Source organism: Peromyscus eremicus, chromosome 4 (assembly GCF_949786415.1).
Source record: "Peromyscus eremicus chromosome 4, PerEre_H2_v1, whole genome shotgun sequence".
Taxonomy (NCBI): domain Eukaryota; kingdom Metazoa; phylum Chordata; class Mammalia; order Rodentia; family Cricetidae; genus Peromyscus; species Peromyscus eremicus.
The window spans coordinates 94,358,911-94,381,566 of NC_081419.1; the positions used below are offsets into that span (position 1 = coordinate 94,358,911).

The window sequence follows — 22,656 nt, forward strand, 5'->3', positions numbered from 1 at the left end:
GAAACCAAACAAGAGCGTGAAACATATTCCCAGTTTACTTTCAAAGAACTGATTATAAGTTCTTCTTTAAATGACTAACATTGCTTCTAAAGTTCATTAAAAATACTTTATTTAGTATAACCTCTCATTCAGAGAATAACCATGATAAACATAGGTTACTTTAAAATATTATAGCAATGGTTTTCTTGAAGGTAATTTGATTAGTACAGTTATAAATACAAAAGGGGGAGAAATTACCAGAAATAACACATGATTTTTAACAAAGCTTCAGGAAAATCTTATTAAAATTCATTTATAATCTTACAAGTAGGCTGAGTCTGGCGCATGCCTGTCATTCAGTACTTAAAGGAGTAGACATGGGGAGATTGTAAGTCTGAGGCCAGCCTGGGCTACATAGCAAAAACCTATCTGAAAAACAAAAACTATACAATTTTTGCATATAATTTTAGCTCTTCGGAGCCTTCTACCAGTAAGGCACCTGCAATAGTAAAAAATTTGCTACTGCAGCCTTGGGGAACAATCCTTGATGGCTGTTTTGTTGATGCTCCTCTTGACAAAACTTGCTTTAAGATAGCTACATATTTATGTACTTCCCAACTTCCAAGTGGAAACACTCCTATTGAATTGATGGGTTGGAACAAAAGCATACGTCCTTAGCCATACAAGTTTCCCACAAATTAGAGTTTCATAAAAACATGAAGTGTTAACACAGAGATGTGGTAACCGACTTTATGAAAGCTGGCACGATGTAACTCAACAAAACCTCTAGCTGTGGTGTGGAGTCATTCTGTTACCAGGCGGCAGTTCCTCACTGCATGAATAGCAACTACCTACTGGTTCTTAGAGCCCAACTAATGATGGTTTTGAAGATCAACATTGGCCATCGCCCTATCCATTGGCTCAAAATGAAGGGCTCTTCCTGTCTCCTAAGTCTTTTTCCTTTAGCTTATCTGAGATAGTCCTTAAAAGGAAAAAAGTCATTAAATGAAATGTAATCTGGAGTGTCTCCAACATCCGGAGCCTTTAACTCGGCCAAATTCCAACAGAGGTTCCAAGTCAGTGTCCTTAAGGTTCCCATTGTCCTGGAGAACATCATGCAAATTTCTTCTTGGTGGCTGTGAACCTCTCCATGTACTAAAAACATGAAAGAAAAATATATATGGTATTTGGTATGGGCAAATATAAGAGTATTTTTAAACTTAGGTTTTTATGGTTTTTTCTTTTCAATTTGACTTGGTTCATTACATACAAAATTTACTTTTTTTTCCTCACTTTTTAAGACAGATTCTCACTATGTGGCCCTGGATGGCCTTTGAACTCACAGAGATCTATCTGCCTGCCTCTGCCTCCCAAATTCTGGGATTAAAGCCATGCTGCCACACACAACAAAGTATTTAATTATTAAAGCACAATGATTTTTTTTTTTCATGTATTTTACTAGAAAGCATAAAAAGGTGCTTTACAATAAGCAGAATGTGGAGAAAGTCACTTTGGCAAAATACTGTCTGACCAAGTCTTACAAAGTATGAACCTGGTGATGCTAACTGTGGACATTACCTAGGTTACCTCAGCATTTTCTCTGGTACAGACACTAGAAATGTAGAAGATGCTTATACACACCTTATCATAACCCTCTAGTTCTCGAAGTTTCTTTATTTCAAAGAGATTGCCTTCCACAGCGAGCAGGCAAATCTGGGAGTCGCTGAGGATGCTCTGTGGCAGCATGCTGAGCTCGAGGCAGTTCTCCTCCAGGCGGAGCACCTTGAGGCGAGGACAGCAGGAGATCTTCACTGAGATCTGAGATATCTGTGAACAACACAACAGTAAGAGTACAAAGAGCACAGTGGCTACTTTTACTACACTGGAGCAAACCTTGCCTGGGTCCTAGCTCTTCTTTCACGCCTCCGGTTTCTCACTGCCTACTCATTCCAGAGGCCTCTGTTAACATACCTTCTGTTACTCCTCCACTTTCAAATGATTTGAAGGTTACCAGTAACATTTCAGAAATAAAAACTAATAATAAAGGCACTGTACATTTATTATAGAAAATATGAGAATCATGTAAGTTCAAGGAAAAAGTTTACCAGTAACCTGCCACTCAGAACAACCACACAAACATTTTAATACCCAAACCAGGATTCCATCCATGCTTCCCATGCACTGCTGCACCTGACCGGACTATCCATCCTTTTCTTGATTCCCCTTTGTTCGTGACACTCAAGTTTTCCTCTTTTGAATTTCTCCTGATTTTGTTTTGACATCTCTATTATTTTCAAGCAGAAACTCCTAATGCTTAATATTTTACATTCTCAACCTTCTAGAAAGCATTCTTAAAGCCATTTCACTTATGACCTCAAAATCGTATCAACAGTTCTATCTACTAACCTCTAGTACAGTTTGTATCTACAATTTTCACTAAGACATTTAGATGATTCAAGTGATGAACTTGGCATGCCCATTCAACAGCATTGTGGAGGCCCTCCAGGTCAATACCAAACACTTTGTCCATTCACTTTGGCCAATTAAATGCTCCAAGTCTTTTCCTTCCCATGCTACAGGATGAACCAGCGTCTCATGCATGCCACATGATTATTGTACCACTCAGCTGTTCTCCAGCCCCAGGTCACCAAATTCTGTTGACTGCCTGGTATCTCCAACCATCACCTGGGAACTTTGTGCAAATGCAGATTCTTAGACCTCTCACTGAATAAAATACTAAGATGACCTTAAGCTCCCCAGGTTATTCAAGTAAGGTCTGAGAAACCTTCCAACTACACAGTCTAGCCATAGGGAATGTAGAATAAGTCATCAACTAATACTTGGTGCTTAATAGATGACAGTTTTCCCCCTAAAAATCTCAGGGAAAGATGAAGCCAACCTCAAAGACTGTCCTAATGTTAACTCTGGTCCAGCACAGTGACAACATGTCCATGGTAGCTGATGTACATATGCGGAAGCAGAGTTGCTACAGAAACTAAGGGCTACCTAATCTCAAATGTTCCTTTCATCACTAGGCCTCCTGTCTAGAGCAGAGTGCTTCCCTAGACAAATGTTAACCAAGATAAAACATTTCAGTTGTAAAGTTGTCCAATGATAAGCTAGCTCCAGAAAAACTATCACTTAAGGATTTTTCAACGAAAGGATGCATATTTAACAAAACAACAACAACAACAAATGTCTGATGTCTGAATCTCAGATTCTGTGGGTTTAGGTCTCATTCCTGCATTATTCCTTCCCTGACATGGTTCCTCACTAAATGATTGGTAGTGTGAAAAGGAACTGAAGATTTGCCAAACTTCCAACAATTTTTTTTTAAATATTTCACCCTGTTACTTTGTTCTGCCTTCCTCAAAACACCTTGAATACAGTCACTATAAATCCACTCCATAACATTGGGCATTGAAATAACTTCAGCATATGAAATATATCTTTTAGATTCTGGTATCCAACTCCATGATTAGCGCTTAAGGAACAGGAAAGTATTAGGAGACCATAAACCCAAACATACACTGGGGTGAGGGGGACGGATCATACACAGACACACTCAGAACTGACCTGGTTTTGGTTGAGGTTGAGTTCGAAGGCCTGCAGCTCCCCCACTGTGTCAGGTATACTCCGAATCTGGTTTTTAGAGAGATCTACTACATCCAGATGTCGCAGGCTACAAAGTTGAGGTGGTAGTGCTCCCAGCTGGTTCCCAGAGAGGCTCAGGGTCTTCAGGGCAGAAAGCTGCCCAAAGGTAGACGGTAGCTCTCTCAGGTGATTGTTGTTTAGACTTAGAGTCTCTAGTTTTTTCAGATTACATAATTCATCGGGTAGAACAGCTGGTGAAGAAAAATTTTTTAAAAAAATCTGAATCTGTTAGAACTAAAGTTTATAAAAAGACAGATGGCAGCCTGCTTCACTTTGTTTTTGTTTCTATTTTTGAGACAGGGTCTCATTAAGTTGTCTAGGCTGGCCTTGAAATAATGGTCCTTCTGCCTCAGCCTCTTGAGTGGCTGGGATTCCAGGCCCAAATCACCAGTCCCCGCTTCTTATATAGGATTCGCACATGTCAAGTTTAGGTATCACATTTTACCAACAGTGTTCAGAAGATTAAGGAGCCATCAAGATACGGAAAAACATGTGTATAATAGTTTTGTTTTGTAAAGGATCCTAGGTATATTCTAACAACAATCTAGGAAGGTTTGGAAAAGCCTCTCATTCCACCCTGCCCCCATATTAGATAACTGTTTACATCGCATCCCATAAGTCTTGCAAGTCCAAATTAACCTAGTAATAATGATTATGCTATCCAAGGAGGCGTGTAGATTTAATTGCAAGAGGCAGAAAGCTTCAATACTCTAACATTCTGCATCCCCTGAACTGATTTCATAACAAAATCAGCTTGTACGAGGAAAAGCACCCTTCATAACTGCTGATCACTAGCAAAAGCTAGCCAGGCACAAAAGCCATACTCAGTTTGTTGTTGTTGAGGGAGAGGCTCTTCAGCAGTGTGAACTTTCCTATTAGCAGGGGCGGTAGGCTGTCGATCTTGTTGTTGGACAAATCGATGGTCCTAAGGTTGCTTGTCAGCTTCTGCAACTCTGAGGGGAACTGGAGAAAGGAGTTCACAGCGTGGAAAATCCCGCACCAATAAACTTCGACACCCCGCCATCCCTCTCCCTTTTAGTTTCTTGGTCGGTCCCCTCTCCTCTCACCTCGGTCAGACCACGGTCTTTAAGCTGAAAGACACCAGTTTTCTGCGCTGTTTCCACATGAGCGCGGAGGGCACTGTTTCCCATCCTAGCGCCGCGGCTCAGTTCCCTGCGGGAAAGAAGCGTAGCTGTCACCGCCCAGTCTAGACGTACAGCCACCAGGTAAACCTCCCGTTTGGGTCTCCTGTCCCAGTTGTCACCTTCTGCTTATCCCTACTTCCTAGGGGGCAGCCAAAGCGGGCGGCAAGGAGAAAGCAGGCTAGTAGACAGCGCTACCACAAGGTCCTGCTGCTTTGGCAGCCGAGCTAAGGCCAGGGAGCCTCCGGGAGCCACTGCGGGATCAGGGAGCTCGAGACTCGCCTCCTACGGCTCAGTGCAGAGAAGGCTCCGCCAGGGAACACCCGGGACCCGCGCTCGCCTGAGACGCGCTCCCAGGGCTTCCGCCCGGGCGGGAACGCCCTGTGACATCATCAAGCCGCGCGACCGTTCGTTGTGTGCCTCTCACTCCTCGCGCCAGCTCCGGAGGTGTGCGGGAGCCATGGCTGCCGCGAACCCGTGGGACCCGGCGTCCGCGCCGAGTGCAGCTGGGCTACTGCTGAACCACTGGGTGGCTTCGGGGATAGTCACCGAGGTACGCGGGGAGGGGGGGGGGCTGCGACGGCGTCATCAAGGGGGCGACAGAATTCCGCTGTGAGGTGGTGGTCGTGGCTCCGCCGTGCGGGAGGCAGTTGAGGGCTGTGTTGAATACCCGGTAGCGCCCCTTGGAGGCCGCGGCCGCCACCATTCTCCCGCGGGTTCTTTTAAAGTGTGAGGGACGGAGTAGGTGGCGTTCCCGGGACTCTGGTTGTCGGAGATGGAACAGCGTTCTGCATTTTTTTTTTCTTCCTCTGATCCTACTTCCACTAGACCAGCGATTCTCAACCTTCCCAATGCTGCGGTGACCCTTTAATACACTTCATGTTGTGATAACTCCAACCATAAAGTTATTTTCGTTGCTACTTTGTAATCTTGCTACTTTTATGAATCATAACATCTATGTGTTCCGATGGCCTTAGGCCACCCCTGCGAAGGTCGGTCGTTCGACCCCTAAAGTGGTTGAGAGCCACAGGTTGAGAAGCGCTGCTCTACACTTTACAGCGGGAGGCAGTAAGAAAGAGATACTGGCCGGTACTTAAAACAAGCATTTCCAGTAACGCCTATTTATGGGAATTACTGAAGGATATTTGGGGTAAGAGGCCCTGAATACAGAAAAACTCCAGTGGGGACTTTGTGGGAGCATCTTATAAAGTGTGTGTGCGCGCTATTGGAGTGTGAATGGGGGAAGCATTTGAAGGAATAATAGAAAATGACAGAAAGGAATTGGGAGAGACCAAGAACATTAAGATTGAAGGGAAGGAAACTGATACAAAAAAGAAGTTGAAGCCGATGTTTTGGCACACTGTGGAGGCAGAGGCAGGCAGATCTTTGAGTTTGAGGCCAGCCTGGTTTACAAAATGAGTTCCAGGACAGAGAAACCTGTCTCAAAAAACCAAAAACAGAAACCAGAAAAGAAGTTAGGAAAGTTAGTAATTCATCTGTAGAAATTGTTAATGCAGACTTGATGGGAGATTTTTTTTTAATTCATGTAAGAGTCCTTAGCGACTTCTGAAATCCTAAAGTGTTGAAGAAATAGAAACAGTCTTGTATGTGTGGATACAAGACTTGTAATCTAAGCACTTGGGAGATGTGGAAGCAGGAAGATTGCTCAGAGTTAAAGGCTAGTCTAGGGTACAGAGTGAGGAGACTTTGTCTCAAACGAAAAAGAAACACCAAAAAAGAACAAGAAATTCCTCCAATATCACTCAGCAGGTTGGCAGAATTAGATCCCAGAATCCTCTCCTTTTTGACGTATCATCTTTTAAAGTGCAGCAGTGGGCCCACAATCAAGGAGTCTGCTGGTCTGACCATGGTCCCCACCATCCTGAAGCAGCTGGCCTGATAGAACAATGGAATGGCCTTTTGAAGACACAGTTACAGCTCCAATTAGGTGACAGCAACCTGGAGGGCTGGGGCAGGGTTCTCTAGGGGGCAGTCTATACTTTCAATCAGCATCCAATATAGGATACGGTTTCTCTTCATAGCGGTGGTTGGAAAAGGAAATGGTTACACTCACTATCACCCCTAGTGACCCACTAGGAAAATGTTTGCTTCCTATTCCTATGACCTTAAGTTCTGCTGGTTACAGAGCTGGGGAGTGCCTGCTAGGAAACACAACAAACATTCCATTGAACTGGAAGCTCACACTTCCTTTTGATCACTTTAGGCTTCCAATGCCCTTAGGCCAACATGCTAAGAAAGGAGTAACAGTGTAGCACAAATCCTAATTGGTCTTATTGATGAAAACCTGGAGTCTGATATCAGGGTGAAAACTGAAAGATCAGAGAAGCAGAGTAGCCAGCCACTAGAGTTGTTACCTCTACCAAATCCTCAACCAAAAGAGAGTGAGTTCCTGTCTCCTCCCGCCTTAGCCTTATATTCCTTTCTCCACCCAGCCATATCACTTCCTGCCTCAATCTCCCTAGTGCTGGGATTAAAGGCATGTGTGCCACCACTGCCTGGCTCTGCTTCTCTTTTAGACTGGATCAATCTTGTGTAGCCCAGGTTGGCCTTGAACTCACAGAGATCTGTCTGCCTCAGCCTCTGGAATGCTGGGATTAAAGGTGTGTGCCACCACTGCCTGGCCTCTGTGGCTAACTAGTAGCTAGCCCCGCACTCTTGATTTCCAGGCAAGCTTTATTTGTTAGAGCACCACATTTCCCCTTTTTGTCTAAAATTAAAAAAAAAAAATGATTATACCTAATATAAGAAAAATTACATACAATAAGTACAATAACTATATATAATATATAGGCAATAATTACATCAATAATGTCTAGTTCGTTAACACTTGACAGATTCAGAGAAAATACTCTATTATTTATCCTATTTTGGTGAGTCCAAAGTGTTGTACCTAATTCACTTTATATCCTAACTTGTATTACCAACTGAAAACTATCTTTGATGTCTCTCAAACTTACACACTTTATACCTCTTTTCTGAATTTCTTTTCTGAATTTGTTAACAAGGAATACTACAACTATCTAGTCTTCAACTCCAGAGACCTGAGAAGGAAATAATATTACCTCAATAAACAGGAAGTGCAAGCAATCAACTTCCAAAAATTATGAGAAATGACAGAAACAGCTGGCCACCTGGACAAGTCCTCCAAGGTTCCTTTGCAGTGTTGGGGCATCCATCTTCATCCTACAGACTTTTTTATGAAGCAGGAGTTTTGTCTTTGCAAGGTTTGGAGTCACTCTCTATTGTGTCCTGCTGTCCAGTTTGGACAGCAGCTGTCAGCAGTCGAGGCAAGGACAGTTTCTCGCCCAGTGGCTGACTTTTGCCACAAAGAAAGTAAACTCCATATGGAGTTTCTTAGATGCCCATCATCTTCTCTGACGTAGATTAGTGCTGCCAGGAGCAGACATGTCCCGCTGTCATAAAAAAAAAACAAAAAACCTATGTTGTTAAAACATCTGAAATGCCATATTCTGTAGATCTCTGAAGTGTTTGAAGATGACCTGTCTATCTAAAATATCTGTTTGACCTTGAAAACATACCTAACATGACTACAAGTTTTATTGCATTTCTTCATTATCCTAAATAGTTTGTAATAATAACTTTCAAGGACTTGAAATTTGCATTACATTGATAAATGAGTTGTGTAGGTACAGTACTTTGAACAAGATTAAAAATGTATGTACAGTATGTTCTAACAAAATTAATCTCAAATTTGTATACAATATACAAAAATCCAATGTAAAATATTTAAAACTAGCAGTTGCTTTTTAAAAGGAGATTCAGTAATCTACCTTTTTATCTTATGATATCCATATCCTCCCTTTTTTCTTTGCAAAGTAGATTCAATAATCTACCCTTTATCCTATCATATCTGTATCTTTTTTCAAAGTAGATTCAATAATTTACCCTTTTATCCTATTATATCTGTATCCCCCTTTTTTTCTTTTCAAAACAACCCTGAATCTAAACTCCTTTGTTCAGATTTTTTCCTGACCATTACCAGTAACAGCTTGTAACCAGCCACTCTAAACAATGATAAATATCCATAACCCATTGAAAGACCAAAAACCACCCACCCCACCTCTTGGGAATGTGGGTGTCATGTTCTTAAATTTACTTCCTGCTGTCTGGGGGTGACAAATTATGTCTGGAGTGTGGGAGATCCTTTACGGAGTCTCTTGGTGCTGCCATGTCCTGTGATTAAAGTCAATGGGAAGCTACAATGGCCTAATCCAGGCAGGATGACAAAGGGCACAGATCCATCAAGAATGAAAGTATGGGTCACTCCTCCGGGAAAAGAACCAGGACCTGCTGAGGGTGGAGGAAATACAGAATGGGTAGTAGAAGGAGGTAGTTATAACCAGCTAATGCTATGTGACCAGTTGCAGAAACAAGGAATATTTTGTTAAGAAAGTATTTGTGCAAATATTTGTGTTTTCTTTCCTTGATTTCTTTATCATGTAATGTAATGTCAATTAGGAGAGTATCAGTGGTTATCATATTTAAGTTTTGAGGCACTGAAAGAATGTCCCTCTAGGGACATTGCCACCTGTTCTAAAATTTATAGTGTTTGCAGTTGTATATGTGATTGTTAGATCATGTTAGGTATAATTATGATCTGATTATTGTTTTCATTTGGAAAGTAAGCACGATTGTATATCAAGTTGACAAGGGGTGGACTTGTCATGGCTGCTCTCGGTTTTCACCTTGACTACATTGTGGAATTAACTAAAACCCAAGAGGCTTGGCACACCTGAGGGAGTTTTTGTTTTGTTTTGTTTTTGATTTTTTGAGACAGGGTTTTTCTATATAACCGATCTGGCTGTCCTGGAACTCACTTTGTAGACCAGTCTGGCCTCAAATTCACAGAGATCCACCTGCCTTTGCCTCCTGAGTGCTGAGATTAAAGGTTTACATCACCATCACCTGGCAAAGATTTTGTTTTGTTTTGTTGGTTTCTCTGTGTAGCTAGCCCTGGCTGTCCTGGAACCCATTCTGTAGACCAGGTTGGTCTTGTACTCAGAGATCTGCCTTCCTCTGCCTCTCAAGTGCTGAGATTAAAGGAGTGTGCCACACCTCCTGGCTCTTCTTCATGATCCTGGCATATACTGAAGACCAGCTGAGACATCCAGCTTTGTGGACTGAATAACTACTGGATTCTTGGACTTTCTGTTGGCAGACAGACATTGTTGGACTAGCTGGACCACAGTCTGTAAGCCACTTTAATAAATGCCCTTCTATAGATATAGAGATTCATTCTATCAGTTCTGTTCTTCTAGAGAACCTGACTAATACAATTATGGACTCTGACTCTCTCAAATTCATAATGCAAATTAAACACTTTATTTTATAAGTTTCTTTGGTTATGGTTTTTTATCACAGCAAGAGACAAGTTCCTAAGATATATACCCATTTATGCACAGGCATACGATAGTAATGGACTTTCCCTTAAAGGTTTACTAGAGGACTCAGCCGTCTGCCTTTCTGTACATTGCAGTTCAGGCCAAATGTTCTTCATACCATTTAGGGTATACTTGTATAGAAACTGTCTAAATTTGCTTCTTACCAGAGGCAGAGATACTATATTATTGTTCAGGCATGAGAGTACATGTAGTGCAGTACAAGTGAGGAGTTCTAGAGGATTCTAAGGTTGCTGTGTGCGCTGTTTGAAGAGAAGTACATGTACCTAGCATAAGCAAGGAAAGGAGCTAGTGTGCCAAGCACATTGTTACAAGTGGGGATTGTACATAACAAAAACCAAATAGAGTCCTAGGCTAACTATCTCCTAATTTACCTGTCTCTAAATGGTGAGTTCTGGGTTCAGTGAGAGACTTGGTCAGAAAGTATGATGGAGAAATGATGGAGGAAGACACCAAATGTTGACTTCTGGCCATCACAAAAATACACACATACATGCATGTATATGAACATGCATTCATAAAACATGCACTCCAGTGTGCACACGCGCACGCACACACACACACACACACACACACACACACACACACACACACACACACACAAAATCCATGATGTTATACTGAACACTTGGGAAGTGGGAGTTATGAAGATCAGAAGTTCGAAGTCATCCTTTGGCTATAGCAAGCTCAAGGCTAACTTGGGCTACATTAGACATTATCAAAATGAAATAAAAACAGAAGATATTCATTGCTACAGTTTTAATGCATTCTTTGTGTTAGGTGCAGTTTTGGACATAACGTTACTTTTATTTTATTTTTTTGAAACAGGGTTTCTCTATGTGGCCTTGGTTGCCCTGGAACTCTCTCTGTAGACCAGGCTGGCCTCTAAACAGAAACCCTCCTGCGTCTGCCTCCCAAGTGCTGGGATTAAAGGCATGTGCCACCACCGCCTGATGACAATGTTATTTTTAGTCCCTTGTGTATGTTATTCTAGTGTGCATACTTTTTGTAACTTACTATACTTTTCCTGTTCATTCACCAATAGGAGATGTTAGATATATCTAAGAAAACAGATCCTTGCTTTGTGAACTTCTCCAGATTACAGCAGATCTCAGATATTCAAGCTGAAATCTCCCAGGTAAATTATGAGCTTTCACTTCTATTTTTCAATTTAAAAAAGTGTGTAGTATGCTAGGGTGTAGTTCAGAGAAAATGTGGACGCTTAGCATACAAAATGTCCTGGTTTGGTTGCCCAACTCTAAAACAAACAAACAAACAAAACCTCTTAATTTGTTTGAATAGCATTCTTTTGCAATTAAAACAGTGCCTGGTGCCTGGCCAGTAGGTACATGTAGTAGTTACTTGTAATAACAGGAATCAGGATACCAAAATGAAAAGTTCCAGTGGCGTACCCTGGCTTTTTTGTAAATCATCCTTCCATCTCATTTAAGGAACATGTAGATGTCTTATACTGTGTTTCCCTAGCGTGTCCTTTTCATCAGTGTTTGAAGCCTTGAACTTCAGGACATTTGCTGTGTGAGCTAAAGTTTCCTCTTGTTCATCATGTAGAACAACCTGGAAATTGAACTTCTGAAACTGGAAAAGGATACAGCAGATCTTACTCATCCTTCCTATTTGGGTAAGTTGTTGCTTAAGAGAATAACCATTAGGATTTCAGCTTGATCTTGAATTACTGTATATAACCACCAGGCGGCAGAATTCTAATGTCATAACCTTTCCCAGGTATTGTCTCATAACTAATACGTGTTCAGGGTTTTTGTTTGTTTTGTTTTGTTTTCTTACTGTTTAGCCTTGGCTAGTTTGGAACAACTAGCCAAGGCTAGGAACAACCAGATGACTTAACTAGTAAAAATAGCATATAGAAAGTGACCAGGTTGGCTCCTCCATTAATCTCCTTTTCTGTTGCCACAAGAAAATATTTGAGGCTGGATAATATACAAGGAAAAAAGATTTATTTTGCTTACAGTTTTGGAGGTTTCAAGGTACATAGCTCAACTATGGTAAGGTCCACATGGTAGATGCCATTCCAGCACCAGAGCTCATGGCAAGAGGACACATCATATTGTAGGACAAGAATCCAGAGTAATTTAGGGTCAGTCTCACTCTTTTGTAACACCCATTCCAGGAGAACTAACCAGTAATGAGAAACCAGGCAGAACCAAGTTTTTATGTTCTTTTAAAGGGCAAGCAAGCAAAGTATAAGAAGTAGAGTAATGAACTACAGAGATGGCTCATTGGTTAAGATCACTGGCTTATCTTCCAGGGGACCCAGGTTCAGTTCCAAACACCAACATGGCAGCTCACAACCATCTGTAACTCCAATCATGAGAAATCCATGTCCATGGGCATCAGGCACACACATAAGGTATATACATATATGCAGGCAAAACACCCATACACATAAAAATAAAATTTTAAAAAGGTAGTAAAATAATAGCACTCTGCAGCAGGAAGGGTTTTTGTTTGTTTTGTTTTGTTTTGTGCAGTTTTGAGACAATGTCTCACTATGACATTGTCTGACTAGCTGACCTGGAACTCATTGTGTAGACCAGGCTGGCCTTAAGCCTCTGAAATTCACCTGCCACTGCTTCTTGAATCCTGGGATTAAAGTCATATGCCACCATGTCCAGCAGGGAGGGGTCTTGAAAATGAGTTGAACTAACTTCTTTACAAGGGCCTAGCCCTAACTGACTTAATGGCTCCCCATTCCTCTTGAAGCTCCCACCACCCCCCAGAACCACCACAGTGAAGACTAAACTCCCAACACCTAAATGCTGTGGGACACAGTTTCCAAACTATAGTAGCTTCTCAAAGACAAGAGATCAATGTTAGATTTTCTGAAAGGGCTATGTATATAGCTGAAATTGATAGAGTGCTTGTTTAGCATTCATGAGGCTCTGGATTTAATCCCTGGCACTCCATATTTAGTATGGTGGCACATGCCTTTAATCCCAGCACTCAGAAGACAGAGGTTGGTGTGTTTGAGGCTGGCCTGGTTTACAGAGCGAGTTCCAGGACAGCCATGGCTACACAAAGAAACCCTGTCTCAGAAAAACTGAAAACAAGCAAACAAACCCAGGGCTGTCAAGATATCTCCACAGGTAAAGGCCCTTGCCACTGACCCTGAGAACTTGAGTTTAGTCCCAAGGTTCACATGGTAGAAGGAGAGGACCTCCTCCCAAATGTGTGCTCTGGTCTCTGGTAAATGTGCTGTGGCATGCGTGCATGCATCCACTCCCACATACAGATAATAAATGGAATGAAACAAACAGGGTCAGTTAGATGGTTTAGTGGGTAAAAGCACTTTCTGCTCAACCTGAGTTCTGATCCCGGGACCCACAGAGTGAAAGCAGAGAACTGACCAAAAAGTTGCTCTCTGACTTCCACATGAACACTGTGACACGTGCTTACACACATATACACACATATACACAGAATTAAATAAATTTATAATCTTAAAAACTTTTAAACACATATTGAGGGGAAAGGCTTGGGGATGTAGTTCAATGGTGGAATCTTTGTTTAGCGTGTATAAAGCCCTAGGTTCAGTCTCCAATACTGCAAAGAAAATTAAAATGAATAAATTTTCTGAGAAAAAAATTCCAAATTTGGGAATGTTTTGTAGTTACATAAGTTACGTAAGAGTATGTTCTTGGAATAAAGTTTTAAGAATAAAAGATCAATGGGCAGTGGTGGTACACACCTTCGATCCCAGCACTCAGGAGACAGAGGCAGGTGGATCTCTGTGAGTTTGAGGCGAGCCTGGGCTATAGAGCAAGTTCTAGGACAGCAAGGGCTACACAGAGACCCTGTTTTGAAAAACAAAGAAAACAACAAACAAAAAAAGAATAAAAGATCATGGGTGTTCTAGATGGCTCTTCAGATAAAGGCACTTTCCATGAAGCCTGATACCTTAGTTTAATCCCTAAGACTCACATGGAAGGAGAGAACCAACTCCTGAAAGTTGTCCTCTGACCTTCACATAGTACTGTGGCACACATGTAGGAGTGTGCACACTCCTGCACACACACACCTATACACTAATGTAATTTTTGTGTTTTTTAAGAATAAAAGGTCATGCTGTCTATAATCTACTCTCAAACATGTCCTTTTGAAAACAAAAGGGGCATGTAGATGGGGAGGGAGGAAATTAAACTTTAAAATTTATGATAATTGTATAATTATTATATGAAAATAGGCCCTGGATTTAGGGCAGAATAAAAAGCAGATTTGAAAACACAGGAAAGAATTTAGTACTAGAGTTTAGTTGTTAGTAGGAAAAACATAAGAGGAAATAGTCAAAAATGAAGATTAAATTGATGCTACTAAAGAAAAAGTAAGAAAGATGTTCAGAGACTGTGAGGTTAATTTATTTGATTTATTTGTTTGTTATCTGCTTTTGAGATAAGGCTCTCTTGCCTAGACTAGGTCTAACTCCTAACTTCAGTGATCCTCTTGCCTCAGGTTGAGGGGTGCTGAGACTGCAGGCATGTGCCACTGTACCCAGCCTTAGGTTAATGCTGACTTTGGTTATTTTCATTTAATTTTATGTGTATGGGTGTGTGTCTGGGCACTGTGTGTGTGTGTGTGTGTGTGTGTGTGTGTGTGTGTGCAGTGCCCACAGGGGCCAGAAGTGAACATAGGATCCCCTGGAACTGGAATTGCAGATGGTTGTAAACTGCCAACGTGGGTCCTCTGGAAGAGCAGCAAGTGGCCTTAACCACTGAGCCATCTCTGCAGTCACCAAGAAAGAGATTTATTTTTTTATAGGATAGATAGAATATTTTCTTTAATTTTTTTTCATTTTTTTCATTTTTCTTTATTAAGAAATTGTCTACTCAGTCCACATACCACAGATCCTCCTCCCACCCCCCAGCCCTCTCTCCCAAGCCACCCCGCATCCCCACATCCCCCAAATCAAGATCTCTCACGGGGAGTCAGCAGAGCCCGGCACACTGAGCCTAGGCAGGTCCTTGACTCGAACTGTTTGGGGGGCACCCAGGCAGGGGGATCGGGATCTGTCCCTGGTGCATGGGCAGGCTTCTGGGAATCCAGTGCCTGCGGTGTGACACCTTGCACAGCCTTGGTGCAGTGGGAAGAAAGAGATTCTTAACAATTCTAAAACATACTTGTCCTGTTGCTAACTGTGGTTGCCATCTCTGGTTTATGTAGCTGAGAAGTGTGACACTCTGCAAAGCATGAGTAATCATCTGGAAACAGTACTAAAAGAGAAGCGAGCCATCAGGCAAAGACTGCTGAGACCCACATGCCAGGAGAACCTGCCAGTGGAAGCTGTTTATCACAGGTTAGATCACGAAGCAGAAATGGAGACCTATGCATGTCTTTTTAAAGTAGCTTTTGTTTAGACTGACAGTTAGGTTGTAGCATAATTCACAAAACAATATATTATTGGTTGTATTTATTAACATTACTAATGTTGATACATTACACTGGAAAGTGTTCTTTGTTTTTAAATAATTATAACTGGAAGAAAAGAAAGGACTTTGTTTTGCCAATTGTTTTAGGAATTATAAATTATGGTTTTGGTTTGTTTTGGTTTGGTTTTTCGAGACAGGGTTTCTCTGTGTAGCTTTGTGCCTTTCCTGGAACTCGCTTTGGAGACCAAGGCTGGCTTCGAACTCACAGAGATCCGCCTGCCTCTGCCTCCCAAGTGCTGGGATTAAAGGTGTGCGCCACGACCGCCCGGCTAAATTATGGTTTTGACGAAAAGTATTAGATCCCTCATGCAGCACGGTGAGTAAGATCTGCTTTATTATGTGTAGACCGTTTTATGAAATACATTTATCTTTACCTATGTATAAAAATTCTGTTGATATTTAACAAAGATAAAACATTAAAAGATGCAAAAACTGAAGCTAGGCATGGTGGTACATGCCTTTAATCTCAACACTGAGGAGGCAGAGGCAGGTGGATCTCTGGGTTTGGAGCCAGCCTGGTCTACAGAGTGAGTTTCAGTACAGGGCTACGTAAGGAGACCTGTCTCAAAAAGAAAGGGTAGGCAACAAAAATTAGAAATATCTTGTTTTTTTATACAGGGTCTTATGTAGACTGGCCTCAAACTTGCTGTGTAGCCGAGGATGAAAAAAGTGGACTTTATTCTTACCTTTACTGATAATATATCTCAAAGTGTCTGGCAAGTGATTTAAAAACAAAACAAAAGCCAACAGCAAAAAGATGAACTGAGTAATGATTTTGAAGATTTTATAATTCAGATTCAAAAAAAATTATATGATACTTTTTCAGTGTAGTATTTTTCCTTGGTGTCTTCTCTGTTCTCTGAACCAATATGAGGTTTTGTCTAGGGAAATGACTTTATGTGAGATGGTTATTACCAACAATTGAGGGTTTTCTTTTTCCTTTTTTCTTTTTTGAGATAGGGCTCAATATGTGCCCCCTGGCTGGCCTAAAACTCACTATGTAGACCAGGCTGATCTCAAAGTCACAGAGATCCTCCTGCCTCTGCCTCCAAAGTGCTGGGAATAAAGACACGTATCAGCACACCCATTTCCACTGAGGGTTTTCCCAACAGTTAGATTTCGGTTATCTTTTTTAGGTCTTTTGAGGCAAGGTTTCTCTATGTAGCCCTGGCTCTTCTAGAACTTGGTGTGTAGACTAGGCAAGCCTGGAAATCACAGAGATCCACCCGCCTCTGCCTCCTGAGCAGGACACTGGGATTAAAGGATCGAATCATGATGCCTGGCTCATTCCATTTTTCTATTTGGATGACAATCTAAGTTTTGCTTCAATGAAAGAGAAGAACCTTTTCACCATTGATAATTCCATTAAAATGTTTGTTAATGATGCTCCTTAGATTTGCTTATTTCAAATTAACAGTCCTAATTAAAGGAAAAGAAACAAAACAACTAAAGAAGAGAAGTTAAGGGGCTGGAGAGATGGCTCAGCAGTTAAGATCACTGGCTGCTCTTCCAGAGGACTCCGGTTCAATTTCCAGCATCCACATGGCAGCTCACAATCTTCAGTAAACTCCAGTTCCAGAGGATCCAATGCCCTCTTCTGGTCACCATGGGTACTGCATGCATGTGGTGCATAGACACATGCAGGCAAAACACCCACACATAAAATAAAGTTTTTTTTTCTTTCAGAGCTGAGGACCGAACCCAGGGCCTTGCACTTGCTAGGCAAGCGCTCTACCACTGAGCTAAATCCCCAACCCCCAAAATAAATATTTAAAAGGAGGAGGAGGAAGAAGAAAAGTTAATTTTTTTCCCTCCCTGTATTGCTTTTCTTTTCTAACCACTGTCACAGAATACTAACAGAAGCAACTTAGTTGAGGAGAGGCTTATTTTGGCTCACAGTTTAGCAGTAGTACATCGAACATTGTAGGTAAGGCATTGTGGCTGGTGTTCAAGTGGCTGGGCCCTGCCCCTGAGGACTTCTAACTACCAGGATCTACCCACAAACACTCTAATGCCCTGGACTTGAAAACCCACCAATCCCCACCCTGGAAAGCTCCACCCTCCCAAAAAACTCTATAAACCCTGTCTTCTGCTCACTTCTCTAGTGCTTCTCACCCCTCACCCTCGTAGAGCCAGCCACTCTTCTGGGTTTTTCCCTGTAAATCTCTTGTGTGAGGTTTGTTGTGCGATGCAGCTTTGTGGTCTTTCTTGGTTCCTGACTGCCAGGATGCCTTTCCCTTCAGAGTTGTATCACTTGCACTGGGGAAACGCCCACCCCAGTCGCTAGCAGAGCTGTGATGTTTGCCGTGGGGAAACAACTCCGTCGGTGGTGGCAGGATTGTGGCATGGCTTGTTCGCATCTCAATGGATCAGGAACTGGAGGGCACCTTCAAGGGCTGCCCCACTGAGCTATATCTACCATCCGGTCCCTGTGCCCCAGAGCTCCAATAAGTCCCCAAACAGCACCACCCAATAGGGACCGAGTGTTCAAACACAGGAGCCTGGGGGTAAATTTACATTCACCCATGCACTCTCTTTCAGAGATATGGTACGTTTGTTGGAATTAGCTGTGACTTTCATTGAGAAATTGGAAACCCATCTTGAAACAATTAGAAATATCCCTCATTTAGACGAAAACCTAAAGCAAATGGTGAGTATTACTGATATAGCTGCTCTTAGTTCTTATACTAGAATCTCAACTGTGTGACCTTCCCATTTAATTTTTTTGGTTTTTATTTTATTTTTTCGATAGTCTCATGTAGCTCAGGCTGGCCTCAGACTCCTAAATTAACAACAAGGCAATGTATTTCATCATGACATTCTCACACGGATGTGCAGTTTCTCTTTGTTCTGCTGCATCCTCGTCTGCGGCTGTCCTCGTCATCTCCTCCCTCCAGTTCTTCCTGGCCCTCTGGCTTCCTCTGGATAGTGTCTCCTTTTGTTTGCATGTCACGGGTATTCTGTTACGTTTTTTACCCTGTCTCCCATCACTGTTTCCCTTACATTCATGACACACAGTTCAAATCTAGAATACACGTGAGACAAGACTTCCAGTGTTTGTCTTTCTGAGCTTGGCTAATTTCCCTTTGAGTTAGTCATTATTAAAATCATGAAGCAAAAGAAACATTTTCTTAGCCAAGCATGGTGCCCTACACCTGTAATTCTAGTACTTGGGTGCCTCAGGAAGATTGTTGTGGAGTTTGGGGCTAGCCTGCACTATGTAGTGAGTTCCAGACTAGTTTAAGCTAAAAAGTGAGATCCTGTCTCAAAACAAAAAAACATTTTTTTAAAAAGTATTGCTTTAACATGATTTCCATTTTCTTTCTCCCTTCCCATCTGGTTCCCTCCTCCTACCTCATCCCCATGGTCTTGTTGTATAGCCCAGGCTGGCTTCAAACTGTCTTTTTGCCTCTGCCTTCCAAGTGCTGAGATTTTAGACATATGCCACCATACCTAGCAAAATATATACTTTTTACTTCATAAGATTATATTTGTGTAAGTATAAAATAAAATTATTAAGAATTGCTATCTGTTGATCACAGGGAACAGGATAGGACATAGAAAGACTTTAGAAAGTTTTCAGAGTTAGTTTGAAGAATCAGTAAAACCAATAGAGTGTGAGTGCAGGTGCCTGAGGTGTGGGATCCTTTAGGGCTAGAGTTACAGGCAGTTGTGAGCCATCTGACATGGGTGCTGGGAACCGAACTCAGGTCCTTGGAGACCAGGAAGCACTTTCTCCCCCTGATGCCTCTCTCCAGCCCCTTGTTTCTCATTCTTGTTTTATTTGTCTGTATTGATGTTTCTTCTGCATGTAGTCTGTGCCCTGTGTGTCTGATGCCTCAGAGGCCAGAAAAGGATACCAAATCCTCTGGGTTTGGAGTTACAGACAGTTGTAAGCTTCTATGTGGGTGCTGGGAATCAAGCCTAGGTCCTCTAGAAGAGCAGCCAGTGTGCTCTTAACAGCTAAGCCATCATTCCAGTCCATATTCATTTTGTTGTTTTGTTTTTGTTTTTGTTTTTTGGTTTTTCGAGACAGGGTTTCTCTGTGTATTTTTGCGCCTTTCCTGGATCTCGCTCTGTAGACCAGGCTGGCCTCAAACTCACAAAGATCCGCCTGGCTCTGCCTCCCGAGTGCTGGGATTAAAGGCATGCGCCACCACCGCCCAGCTCAAAGGAAGAATACAGAGGAGTAGATTAGTCAGAACTATGCTTTACTCATGAAAAAAAAATAGTGAATAGACTAGATTGAGCCCTGCCACTCAAAGTATGGATCGAGAGGATCATTACCATGTGGAATATGTTAGAAATACAGACTTTCAGAGCCAAGGATCAGCTTGCTATAGTGCTTTCCTAGTACGTGAAAGGCCCTTGCACCATCTCCAGCACCAGAAGAAAAGAAAATTGTAGAATTGTAGACTTTAATCACCCTACACCTTTAGCATCAGTTTAAGACAACTTTGGTGACACACACATGCCTGTGATCGTAGCACTGGGGATGATGGAATAGGAGATTACCGTGAATTCCAGACCAGCCAGGCACAGTGAGAAAGCCTGAGGTTATTTGCATCGAGTTTAAAATTGATGATAAAGGAGAAGTGAATTCACAGATAGAAGATATGTAGGTTGGGGTGGGGTAGAGACACAGTTTTAAAGGAATTTTTGTAGTAAGGGACTAGAAAAAGATCAGATGTTAATTTTTGACGAATCTGTTTCTAACATAATGGTAATCAGTAACTGATTTTTTTTTTCCTATTTCTCTTTATTTCAAATGTTACAGAGCAAGGCTTTAGCCAAGATGGATATTTTGGTGAACGAGACGGAAGAACTGGCAGAGAATATACTCAGGTGGCGAGAACAACAAAAGGAAATTTCCTTGGGTATCCCCAAAATACTGACTGAAGAAAATTATCTTCACAGAGTTGATGTAGTGCCTCCTTTACCTTTTGTTTCTAAAGTTCATGCCCAAACTGTTAACACCAAGTGATTGCTATCTTTCCTTTTGGTAATTACGTGTAGTCAAGTCCATTTCTAGGTGACGATGACAAGGACATGGATAGGCTTTGTTGCTAGCAACACTGCAAAAGCCCTCTTATTCATTGGAGTACCAGGACCAGACAGATGTCTCAGCAGGAAAAAGCTCCTGCTTCAGCCTGACACCCTGAGCTCAATCCCTAGGATCCACATACCTTTTTTTCATCCCTTTTCCTCTCTTTGGCAAAGCTAAAAAAGATCAAATATATGTTTGATAACTTATTATAAGTGAGTTGAACATTCTTCAGACAGCGGATTCTGTATTATGTCTTTTAAAAATGTTCCTGAAGTGGAATATTCCTGAGTTTGAAAACTTCCGTGGTGACTGTTCCTAGGAAGTTGCAGAATAGTCACATAGCAGTCTGTTCCCTTGAAGGCTTGATAAAGTGTAGTTCCTTGGCTGGCACAGCTAGAAACTAATGTAATAGGAGGATGCGGAGGGCTCAGTGTGACCAGGCTGTGCAGTGTGGTTTATGTGGGCACTTGCTTTCCTTCTGAAAGTCTAGGATGTTGGTACATACCAGGCAGAAAGTACCTTTGTTACTGGTCTCTGGCAAAATTCTGGAGCACCATAGCCTTAACAATTTTGGTGGTAGACTGCACTTCATAGTGTTACAGTTCAGTTACTATGCTAGTTCACAGCTGTGAGTGTGATGATGCTAAGTCTTATATATCCTCTTAGCAGATCACTGAACCTGGTTGTGTTCTCAGGAGTGCCTGGGAAACAGATGCTGAGGATGTGTGCTGGCAGCCTTGGGGCAGGCAAAGAAGAAAGATTGGGGTGGGGGGAGGCATGTTGTGATAAAGTTTTTGTTTTGATACTTCTTATATGTAGCCAAGGCAGAACTTGAACTTACTGTGTAGCCCAGGCTGGTCTCAAACACATGATACTTCTTGCCTCAGCCTCCCAAATGCAGGAATCATAGACATGTGCCATCATATCTAGCTAAAGCTTAGAGGTTTGTAATGGAAAATATGATATATTGTACCTACCTAGGGCTATTCATAAAATAGACACTAGTATACTTAAAGTAGAGATAGTAACAACTGCCTTAAGCTGTTCTTGTTTACATTGGTACTGGAAGTACTTCTGACTTATATTTAAACTGGGGTTCTGTTTTCCTTTAAAATGTGTGCATCAGTATTTCCATACTGTTACATTCTGTGTCACGGGAGTTTAGCGAACCTTCTGTTCATCACATTCTCAATACAAGACTTCACCTGTTAGATAGTAAAGTAGATGTTCATAAAACACAGGATCCTTACCCCCCTCCAAAGAAAAAAACCACTATTAAAACAACAGACCATTGTTTTGAAAAAGTCTACAGCTTTTATAAATGTGCCATACAAGAATGGTGTTGAGATTTTGAACATCACCCAGACAACTCATCAAAATCCTTATTTATATTTAATCTCAAATCTCTTTTAACATCTAGTCATTTTCCTTGTATGATTTCTTGTGTATTATGTGTATACATGTGTTCATTATCACATTACCACTATTAATATCCCTGGTGATTTTGTATTTTTATTTCCTATTAATGCCTCACGATGTAAAAATAAACTAATTTCAACTAAATGTGGCTTCATATGAATACAAAGTAACAGAAAGAAAATACTCTTAGCTTAACGTAGTATAAGCATTCAAACTATTGAACTCACAAAAGCTTAAGGTAAGTTAACCTAAATTCTAATGTAAAGAGAAAAGCTAATTTTGTATGGTGTGGTCAGTAAGTGCTGATTTGTGTGTGAGAGCAAGAAATAGAGTGAGTCAGTCTATAGAAGACAAAGTTGCCTATGAGGGAGGGAGAATCAGTTATTTTTTTATGTTACCTAGGCTGGATTCAACAATCCTCTGGCCTCGGCTTGCCAAATTTTAGGAATACAGGCATGTGTCACTGTGTTAAACCAGTGTTTGTTTTTATTTTTATGAAACACTAGGGCAGTTCT

At 41.6% G+C, this 22,656-nt stretch overlaps 2 protein-coding genes across 5 annotated transcripts; one reads left to right on the forward strand and one right to left on the reverse strand.

Annotated features, from left to right (window-relative positions):
- Positions 1-715: 715 nt before the first annotated feature.
- Lrrc57 (leucine rich repeat containing 57) lies at positions 716-5,336 on the reverse strand. Of its 4 annotated transcripts, none has more exons than XM_059261205.1 (6): positions 5,116-5,336; positions 4,701-4,806; positions 4,458-4,596; positions 3,556-3,824; positions 1,621-1,806; positions 716-1,134 (listed from the first exon to the last, which is right to left on the reverse strand). In XM_059261205.1, the coding sequence occupies exons 1-6, from the start codon at positions 5,166-5,168 to the stop codon at positions 1,093-1,095; spliced, it is 795 nt and encodes a 264-aa protein (XP_059117188.1). In that variant the 5' UTR covers positions 5,169-5,336; the 3' UTR covers positions 716-1,092. The 4 variants fall into 4 exon arrangements, with proteins under 4 accessions (XP_059117188.1, XP_059117191.1, XP_059117189.1 ...); XM_059261208.1 differs by having other exon boundaries at positions 5,065-5,336; XM_059261206.1 differs by having other exon boundaries at positions 5,058-5,336.
- Haus2 (HAUS augmin like complex subunit 2) lies at positions 5,162-22,285 on the forward strand. The gene is made up of 6 exons (XM_059261209.1): positions 5,162-5,328; positions 11,262-11,354; positions 11,786-11,855; positions 15,410-15,542; positions 18,217-18,325; positions 20,453-22,285. Exons 1-6 carry the CDS (start codon positions 5,236-5,238, stop codon positions 20,657-20,659), a joined length of 705 nt encoding a protein of 234 aa, XP_059117192.1. The 5' UTR covers positions 5,162-5,235; the 3' UTR covers positions 20,660-22,285.
- Positions 22,286-22,656: the final 371 nt, after the last annotated feature.